This window comes from Manacus vitellinus, unplaced genomic scaffold, assembly GCF_001715985.3.
Source record: "Manacus vitellinus isolate BGI_N305 unplaced genomic scaffold, ASM171598v3 scaffold_61_pilon, whole genome shotgun sequence".
NCBI lineage: Eukaryota > Metazoa > Chordata > Aves > Passeriformes > Pipridae > Manacus > Manacus vitellinus.
The window spans coordinates 1,558,621-1,569,193 of NW_021940696.1; the positions used below are offsets into that span (position 1 = coordinate 1,558,621).

General features: G+C 42.5%; 1 protein-coding gene across 1 annotated transcript in view; it reads right to left on the bottom strand.

Moving 5' to 3' along the window:
• Positions 1 to 10,573, bottom strand: part of CUNH20orf194 (chromosome unknown C20orf194 homolog) — a 139,994-nt gene that overhangs the window by 41,390 nt on the left and 88,031 nt on the right. The window contains exons 2-7 of the mRNA XM_029963708.1: positions 10,155 to 10,200; positions 9,247 to 9,371; positions 5,873 to 5,969; positions 4,724 to 4,830; positions 1,493 to 1,570; positions 30 to 79 (exon numbers count right to left, since the gene is read on the bottom strand). Of these exons, the coding sequence (XP_029819568.1) occupies positions 30 to 79; positions 1,493 to 1,570; positions 4,724 to 4,830; positions 5,873 to 5,969; positions 9,247 to 9,371; positions 10,155 to 10,200 (503 nt within the window). The remainder of the gene's footprint in view (positions 1 to 29; positions 80 to 1,492; positions 1,571 to 4,723; positions 4,831 to 5,872; positions 5,970 to 9,246; positions 9,372 to 10,154; positions 10,201 to 10,573) is intronic.

Below are 10,573 nucleotides of genomic sequence, written 5' to 3' on the forward strand. Positions count from 1 at the left end.
GAGGAGCTTCAAATGCTCTTTGAGATCACCTGACTTCACCCTCCCTGAGAAGATTAATCATTTCTAAAATCACCAACTCCTGGGAAATTAAAGTTGTGTGAAAAGCCCATTCGTGAATTGATGTTTTCAGAAAATCTGAAGTCCTTTTAACAGCAACTTTTGGGTTTAAAACATTAAAATAGGATAAATAAGCTTGTTTCAGAATAGACTTAGGAGGTGTAGGAAAAGTCCCAAATATTTATCTCACTTTCACACAGGAAAGGGGAGGTGAAATATCAGATAGTGATTACTCAGCCTGAGAGCCCTGTAAGCTCTGTGATATTTTAATTTTCATTACAGCAGTTGATTAAACAACCAAATGGGTGTAAACTACCAACATTCTATTAATAAGGGATAATTACTGCTGAACTTGCTGCATTTTAAAAGCCTGATTTGCTGCCAAGCTGAAAACTGCTAAAAAATTAACACCAGAATCATATATCCTAATACTCATCAAATATCTGTATGAATAAATTATAAATACTAGGCCTCATCCACTGCTTTCTCCTCCAGCCCTGAGCATGGCATTAACACCAGGAATCACTTCCCAGTGTTTGGATTTCCCAAAGCACCAGGGCAGCCACTGAGTGTCACTGTTACCCACTTAAAGGAGTTATAAAGCATCCTGAAAAGTGCTTTTTTGTTTCCCCTGGAAGAATGGCTCTGTGTTAAAGTGGATTTTTCTTCCCACTCCTTGCTGCAAAAGGAGGATTAACACACACAAACACCCCGACTTCCTGTACTTTGGACATGAAGGTCACATGTTAGGAAGGTTTTTAGGAGAATTTCAGGTAAAATAAGAAATTCAAGGAATCCAAGGAAAGATATTTTAGTGTTTTGCAGAGTTTGTGGTAGATTTGAGGGGAGGACAAGGAAAAGGAGGAAGAGGAGGAGATAAAGGAGAAAAAGGAGGAGGAAAAGGAGGGAAAGGAGGAAGAAAAGGAGGAGGAAAAGGAGGAGGAGGAAAGGGAGAAGGAAAGGGAGAAGAAGGAAAGACAGAAGGAAAAGGAGAAGGAGGAAAAGGAGAAGGAAAAAGAGAAGGAGGAAAGGAAGAAGGAAAAGAAGAAGGAGGAAAGGGAGGAGGAAAAAGAGAAGGAGGGAAGGGAGAAGGAAAAAGAGAAGGAGGAAAAGGAGAAGGAAAAGAAGAAGGAGGAAAAGGAGGAGGAAAAAGAGAAGGAGGAAAAGGAGTAGAAGGAAAAGGAGAAGGAGGAAAAGGAGAAGGAGGAAAAGAAGGAAAAAGAGGAGGAAAGGGAAAAGGAGGAAAAGGAGAAGGAAGAAAAGCAGAAGGAAAAAGAGAAGGAGGAAAGGGAGAAGGAGGAAAAGGAGAAGGAGGAAAAGGAGAAGGAGGAGAAGGACCCTGTAGATTAAGTCCATAAACATTACTAAAACCAAACAAAATCACAACAATTTTGCTCCAACTCTGAGTTGATTCAGAACATTTCACTGTCTTTACCTCAAAGAGCAAATCCTCCAAGGAAACAGGATCCATTTTGCTGTAGGTCTTCCACAAATCAACGCTGACATCCATCAACTGCAAGAGATTTTAACCACATTGAAAGATTTGAAACACATTTCTGTGAAAAACATCTCAAAGAAGGGCACAGGTTTGGGTTTAAGCTGCAGTGAGACAGCCTTGGAGGTGCCCTGAGAGCCCTCCTGAACTCTGAATTTAGAAATGTTTTCACACCACTGGTTACACAAGAACAGAGCAGATAAAAGTGTTGTGGATCCTGTGACACCTCATCTCAGGAGTCACTTGAAGCCAAGTTTTCTTTGCATCTTTCAAACAGATCATTTCATAAAGTTTTTCAAACTGAGTTAATTGCAAAGAACTGTCTTAGAAAGAATCAAATCTCAAGGTTATTCAACCTACACATGTTCTTGCCCTAAAGTAACGATAATTTAGGCTAAGCATGTTTAACTTAGCAACACCTTCTTCCAAGTAGTAGGATGATGAATATGAGAACAATATTCCAAAATACACCCTGAAGGGACACCTGTATCTGAATGATTTCTGCATTTACAGGTTTGCCCACTACCCACTTAATTCAAAATGCAGCACCAGCTGGGATTTTATCAACCCACTGCTTTACAGCTACTCCAGTTACTTGTATAATTAGGTTTGTTAATGATGATTTCCCAGGCATCACTTCCATTCACCCATCAGCAAATTACAGCGTCCTGAGCAACTCTGACTTGTGTAGAAAGGGAGAAAAAGTCCTTAAAATCCTAGAAAACAAATCCTAAATTATCATCCTCACATTATATTCAAATCTAACAGAACACACAACGGAGGGAAAGTCAGCTTGAGGAGCCAAAAATGCACCAAAACACCCCCCTCTTAATAATGGCAGAAGTATTAATTCCTAGATAATTTACAGTATTTCCTGCCTTAGACTGGTTTCCTTCCCCAGCAGTGACACAGAGCAGCTGCCTGACAGAGAACCTCACCCAAACACTGAGCTAAAGAGTCAGGAATGGTATTTCCCACTTGAAATCCCCTTTAAGGAGGAAGAAAACAAGAGCTGGCTGAACTGCCAGAGCTTCCAGGATTGCTCTTAAAACAGGAGGCCAAGAATTTTCCCTGCTCCTTTTTGAGTGCTTTAAGGACAGAATCGACTCCCTGGATGAAAGAGGAGAGGCTCTGGCTGGGCCACACCCACGACTGCACGTTTTTCCAAAGCCTCCAAGGATTTGTGAAATAAATTGGGGTAATTAAAGGGCAATTAAAGAGCCAAACAACTCCTGAATGGACAGACAAATTGTCAGTGAGTGATTTCACAGGTCAACAAGGGTGGTTGATGCTCCTCCACAAGGATGCTCCCCTGTTTGCACTCTGCATTTCATGGGTTTGGGCAGGTTCACACAAGGTGTTACAGCACCTAGGTGGAAATAGGAAAAAAAAACCTGAGGAGAGGTATCAGTGGGAAGAGAAAAGTGCTCAGAAAGACACAGACTCACAGAGCAGATTTCTGAGTAAGTGTGTACAGCTCTCCATGTGATGGGACTTTTAACAATGTACTGTTAATTCTTTGGGGGTTTTCCAGCTGTCACAAGTCAGACAAAGCCTATTCTGGCTGTAAAAAAGGAGGAGTGACAAGAAAAGTAGGACATCTCCATTGCTGTGGCACAGGCTCAAGAAAAGCAAATAAAAGGCATTTCAAATAAGCACAGAAATGCAAAGCTGTTCTCTGAAGACGATATGCTGGAGCAGAATTAATAAATGGGCAAATCAAATGACACCAGTTGCTCAGAGTGGAGCAGCAAATCATTATTAAATCCAGGAGTAAAATGATTTTGAGTGCTGCCCTTGTTCAGTGAGCTCTGCTGAGCCAGGAAGAGATAATGTCAGGGAGGGAAGCAGATGCATCTCTTGTGTCATAACCAATGGCCCAAGAAATACAGTCACTTCTTATTTCCTCAGCTCATCTCAAGGTGTTGGCCACTAACCAGCTCCTCCTGCTCTGAAGATCTAGAACCCATCTGGGAAGATCTAGGAGCCACCTAGGAAGATCTAGAACCCATCTAGGAAGACCTAAGACCCATCTGGGAAGATCTAGAAACCATCTAGGAAGATCTAGAACAAATTTGTGACTGCCTGGATCTGGTTTAGGGCAATCTAGATACCATTTAGGAATATCTATATTCCATTTAGGACTATCTAGAACCCATCCAGGAAGACCTATATCTCATCTAGGAAGATCTAGGACCCATTTGGGAAGACCTAGAACCCATCTAGTAAGATCTAGAACAAATTTGTGGCTGTCTGGATCTGGTTTAGGACAATCTACATCCCATTTAGGAGTATCTAGAACCTGTTTAGGAAGACCTATAACCCATCCAGGAAGACCTATAACCCATTTGGGAAGATCTATAACACATCTAGGAAGATTTATAACCCATGCAGGAATATCTAGAACCTGTGTAAGAAGATGTAAAACCCATCTAGGAAGATCTATAACCCATCCAAGAAGATCTAAAACCCATTTAAGATCTAGAAAAAAATTTGTGAATGTCTGGATCTGATTTAGTACAGTCTAGACCCCATTTAGGAAGCTCTAGAACCCATTTAGGAAGACCTATAACCCATCCAGGAAGATCTATAATCCATGCAGGAAGATCTATAACTCATGTAGGAAGACCTATAACCCATTTAGAAAGATCTATAACACATCCAGGAAGATCTATAACCTGTGTGAGAAGATCTAAACCCCATCCATGAAGATCTAGAACCTGTGTAAGAAGATCTAAAACCCATCTAGGAAGGTCTGTAACCCGCCCAGGAAGATCTAAAACCCATGTAAGAAGATCTAAAACCCACCTAGGAAGGTCTGTAACCCACCTACCAGGGCCAAAAAAACTGGGTTATTGGCAATGTTGACTCTAGAAGGAAAGGAAAACAGCTCTAAATCACAATAAGGGGTTAGAGAGGGTGACCAAATAATCCTGGTTTATCCAGGACAGGGTGTTGTGGAGCTCAGAACAGTCTCCCACCAAGCCTGTGGTGTTTTCTTCCAGGCACATTCAAAACTCAGCTTCACAACATCCCGAAAAACTTCATCCAATTTGGAACCTCCCTTGAGCTGTGAGTCAGGACCGGACGATCTCCAAAGGTACTTTCCAAGTGAGATAATCCCATGATTAACTCCTGCCTCAGAAAGGAGGTGAAAATGGCAGCACCCACCTCGTATTTCATGGTGAAGAAGCCGTCGCCCCCGATCCCCTCCAGAGCAAAGGCCTGGACGATCGGCCACTTCTCCACGATGAACATGTCAAATATCTGCAGGTGACCTGCAGAGGACAGGGAGCACAGGGACATCCCCTCACAAATCCTGGCAGTTTAACTTTCTGGGAGGTCTCCCAGTTGGCCTGAATTCGCAGAGGATCTCCATTAACCTGCCTTTGTACAACTGGAAATATTTAAGTGAAAAGTGGTTTTGATTCTTGAGTAAAACACTGTCACAGAATAACAGAATGGTTTGGGTTGGAAGGGATCTTAAAGATCATCCAGCCCTATCCCCTGCCATGGTAGGGACACCTTCCACTAGCCCCATCCAACCTGGCCTTGGACACTTCCAGGGATCCAGGGGCAGCCACAGCTTCTCTGCCCATCCCGGGCCAGGGCCTCATCAACTTCACAGCCAAGAATTTCTTCCATCATCCCCATTTAATTATAATTTTAAGTCAGGGGAGAGAAAAAATTATTCATCCTGCACTCCTTGGAGCAGCTGTAAACCACACGAAGTGTGACTGCCACCCTTAAGCTCCACACCTTCTTCAGATCCTGCCTAACACAGAACCTCTGTCCTCCCCCCCTGCCCTGAACCATTAACGACCTTCCAGGCAGTCAGAGCTTATCACCCCTTCCTCAAAGGAAGCAATTGGGAATTGGGAATAAAAAAGGAATGTGAGATTACAGTGCTGAGGCTGCAAGGCTGGCTCCAGAGCCCAACAGGAAGCCGTGCTGGGCAGCTCTTTCAGCGCTAAAAAGGGAAACTTGCACAACGAAACGTTTATTCTTCCCTTAAATAAAGGAGGATTTCTCTGGAGCTTCCATGGGAACAGAGAACTTCTGTAGCAGCACAACACACTTCTCTGAATGCAAATCATTCCTCTGCCTCACACTGTGAGTGTTCCCTCCTCGGATCCAGTCCGGGGGCTTCCACTCCTCAGAAATGGAATTCGGCAGAAAAAAAAATCCACCTCTGAAGGAAAAAGAGGCTTAAAGGAACCTACTGACACACTTATAATGCTTATTTCTTCCCAAAGGTGAGGAAATCTCCATTCCCTGAACTTGGATGTTCAGCTCTGAGGATAAACCAACCCAACCTACCCTGGCAGCTGTAGGGAATCCCGATCCGGCTGCAGTCCCGGACCATGTCCACAAAGCTGGAGATCTTGAATTCCTCTGCGGCTTCTTCGTCTTCATACTGAAAGAAGCCATTTAAAAATCAAGCTGGATTAGGCAAGCCCTGATTTGTTTGGTAGGCAAGTGAATATGTAGCATGTAAACCACTAAAATATCACCTACAACTCCCAGGAGCTAAAGCATCTCTTTTACTCCCTGCGTTAGAAATTCCAGCACGGCAGTGATGGCACTGAAGCCAATGGAAATCATCCTTTTGGAAACAGTTCTTTTGAAAAACAAAAAAAAAACCTGAGAGAAAGTTTTTTAATACTGGTAGATGAAGGTATAATTATATACTTTGTTTTCAGCTCTCAGCGAAGATTTTCAGTATCATCCACTACATTTAAAAAATTAAAGGTATTTTTAGGATGTTGACCCACGTGCCACAAAAAAAATGTGCCACAAAAAACATGGCCCTGAGGAAAAATGATCAGGACACAGAATAAGGAATAGCTGTGGGAAGGAGAGGTGGATTGTAGGAAAAGGAGAGGGAAAGGAGACACCACCATGCAGCACCATGTTGCTGCTTCATGATGAAGTCACTGAAGACTTCAACAGACTGAAGAACAAACGTTGTGGCTCAGAAAAGCACAAAAACTACACTGAAGAGACAAATCACACTAAAATCATGCTTATAACAGGAAAAAAATAAACCTGGAAACACACTGGTTTTTATCTGAAAAGGTAACAGTTCAGCAGCAAATCTGGAACCAACTCCTTCAAGAGTCACTTGTTTTCTGGAGCAAGATCAGAAGGCGGTGGTGGTTTGCCTATTTTATTTAATTTATATTTTTATATACAGTGTTCTGAACTTCTTATCAAGGCAAATGACATGATTATGAACTTGTTGTGTACAGCTCCTGTGAGCTCCAGGGTACACCCAACTCATTTATTTTAAGAACAAGTTCTTTTAAGCCCAGCCTGAATTTAAGATGCAGCCCCAGTTCCTCCATGTTCCTTCTTCAATCCCAGGAAATCAGATCAAAGTCCCAGCTCAAAGCCAAGCCCCAAACAACTGCCAGTTTCTCAAGGCTCAAAAATGCCAATGGAATAAAAACTTGGGAGTTTGGCAGGGTGCTAAAGGCCTGCTCCCAGTCTGCTCTTGCAGGAATAAATTCAGCCAGTTCCATGAAAGGTAAGGCCAAGACACCCCAAAATTTACTGCATCAAAATTCACCACTTTATCCTATTTGGCCATTTTGAAAATGGGCATTTTTTAAATATATGAGGATTTTTTTTTCTCCCTTTAAGGATATTCCCCTAAATTCCTGTAGTCTAGTTAAAAGCAAGTAGGAAGAAAGGAAGGAGAGGCTGCAGGTTTTGCCAGAGCCAGGTAAAGCACTGCTTTATTTATTCCTAAAACCTTTGTGCTTTTTTGGTTCCATGTTTTTAAAAGCAAGTAAAAGTTATTCCTACCATTGAAAAAAACAAAAAAAGGGCTTAAAAGCCACAATCCTCCTATAAACAGGATGTACTTAAAGCCTGACACAGCAAGGTTTTGTTTCCCTCTCAGCAGTAATCAGGGAAACAGGCACTCCACATACATTGGGAACATGCTCAGCAGTGAAGCAAAACTGCATTTTCAGCTTCAAAAAAAACCCCAAAAAATCCAACCTTTGCCTTCATCCCCACAAATAACAAGGCCCATGGATCACCTTTGTGGTTACATCATTCTTTCCAGGCAGCACTGTGTGATTAAGGTTAGGACTTACCAAGATAAATCATATCAGAGCCCGGCAGCAGATGGAGCTTAAAATGCAATAGCTGAGATTGCAGCTGCACTGGCAACAGGCTGGTGGGAGCTGCTCCACTCCTGAGTCCAAAATACACGTGTTTTACACCAGCAGATTTGCCCTTCCTGCAGGGGTTTTGGCAGCAGGAAAGCCTTCCAAGGCCAGGCTTTAGGTTTTGCCACAGCAGGTTTGAACCTGTAGCTCAGTTGTTTGTGTCTTTATCAAGAATTATCCCTGTCTGAAGCACTGATGGGACTGTGTTGGGAACAGGCATCCAGTTTTGGGATCCAGGGACCAGGAAAACAGGGGTAAACTGGAGTAAGGGCAGTGGAAGGACACCATGATGATGGAGCCTTTGTTCCAAAAGCTGGGACCTCAGAGCTTCTGTCCCACAGCCACCAAAATATCCTTGAGATGGTGAAGCCAAGCTCTCCACAGTGGTCATGACAAAGGGATGACTCAAAACAAGAGAGGTTCAGATTTGGCAAAAGGAAACCCTTTTTCACTGTGAGGGCAGTCAGGAAATGGAGCAGACAGCCAAGAGAAGCTCTGCAGGCATCATCCTTGGATGTTTTCAACATCCAGCTGCAAGAAAACCTTGAGTAACCTGATCTGATCTCATCACCCACCCTGCCTTAGGCAAGAGGTTGGACAAGATGGTGTCTTATAACCAGAATTATTTCCTAATTCTGTGATTAAACCATCAACCAGCCACAAGAAAACACAATTAATTTGTCAGAAGCCCCATCACCTTCAAGCTGGAAGCTCAAGGGAGCAAAAGGTTTCTCTCCTTGATCTTCCTGTTCATTCTTACACCAGCTTCACCCTCTGACACTGCAGCTCCAAACCCACTCCCTGGGGATTTCAGTGTCATTCTAACTCAGAAAAGGAGTTACACAATTAAGGAAGAAGCATTTCCACTCTCAACTGGAATGTAAAGGTCCTTATTCTACACCTAGACAGGCAGTATTTTTGTTTTTAACTCCTCTAACAGTACTTCAATAAACTCAGTTTTTCTAGAAAACACCTTCATTTTTAAATGCAAGAAGAAACTTGTGGTGCAAGAATCACCATGTGGTGCAGTTACTAGTTCTTGAAAGAAAGATTTGAGAGTTGAAATGAAAATACACAATAAAATTTCTACATTTTTTAATTGCTTTCTAAGCTGATCTTTTCTAATATTAAACTACTGGCAACCAATGAATTCAAACACTGCCCTGGCAGCAAAAAGGGCTATTGCTGGAAATCTCAGTGTTGACTGTGGTGCTTGATTCAGATTTTGCATTTCTCACAACCCACATGTTTTCCCTCACTAAAAGATCACTGACTCATGTCAAAACAATAGTAATTAGTGGGAGAGGGGAGCCATTTGTCTTCACAAAAAGTATTGACATCATATTCTTCTTGCAAATGATTAATCCCCACTCAGGCACCCAGATCACTCCCCTGCTGAGGAGGAAAAGGAAGAAAGACTTCTGGGAGGGATGTCAAAGAAAGTTCCACTTTAAATATCAGTTCATTAACAAGTTCATTAGCGAGCCTTGTCTGCACTCATTTGTCACTCACCTCATTTTCAGTGAGACAGTGAAAATGCAGGTTCCTCCAGTGAGCCACATAGGGCAGGAGCTGGTTATAATTCACAGGGTTGCAGTACAGATGAACACTGTCAGGTTTGATTAATATGATTATATCTGCAAGAAGCAGAAGAAAGATTATTGCAGCACCAGGAGGCCCCACACAGAAAGAGAAAACACTTTTGTATCATGAACCTCATTAAAAGAAAACTGTTGAACTGTGTGAGTGCACAGGAACTCCTGATTTGTTTGCACCAAGGAAAGGAAACAGTTTGGCTCTGACACCACAGCACTTGTTACAGTTCCAGACAACTGTGGGTTATTCCAAGCTCTTGCACAGCACTTGCATCAGCCTGTCCTTGGAGCAGCCAGGAGTGTTGGGATGAGCCTTCCCAGAGCAATTCCAGAGCTCTGAACTCCAGCTGCTCCTGCCTGATGTCACATCAGCAAGTTGCTCCAGCTCCAAGAGGCCAGCACAGCCCAGGGGGTGGAGATCCAAAGTTTCATGCAAATAAGGGAATAATAATCCACCAGCAGGGTGGACTGGCCACCTTCCAAATGACACAAAGGTGAGCTGGGGAAGTGAAAAAGAGCTCAGGTATTTTAGAGCTGCAGAGGTGTGATCACAGTAATTAATGATGTGTGCACACACCAGGACTGAACTGAGGGATTCTGTTACAGTTCACAACATTTGAGGGACTTGTGGAGTGTAAAACACACGAAATATATCTTCTAATGTTCAAAAATGAGTTACTCACTGGTGTCTTTAAGAACCATTTTCAGGTGTGCAAAGACAACTTCAGATTTAAATAATTTGTTTGTTCTCTATGCCACATTTTCTGCTCCATTTCCCTCCAGGAAGGCTGAAGAGCAGATAAAAACATTGAGCAGGTTCCTCACCATCAAGCACCTCCTCAGGAAAGCCTGTCCTCTCCAAGTGACTCAACTAATGGACTCTGGTTAAGTTTATAACATTTGAGGGACTTGTGGAGCATAAAAGACATGGAATATGTCTTTTAATGTTTAAAAATAAGTTCCTCATTGGTGTCTCTAAGAACCACCTTCAGGTGTGCAAAGACAACTTCAGATTTAATTAATTTTTTTGTTCTCTATGCCACTTCTTCTGCTCCATTTCCCTCCAGGAAGGTTAAAGAGCAGGTAAAAATGTTGAGCAGATTCCTCACCATCAAGCACCTCCTCAGGAAAGCCTGTCCTCTCCAAGTGACTCAACTAATGGCCTCTGGTTAAGTTTATAACATTTGAAGAACTTGTGGAGCATAAAAGACATGGAATATGTCTTTTAAATTTAAAAATGAGTT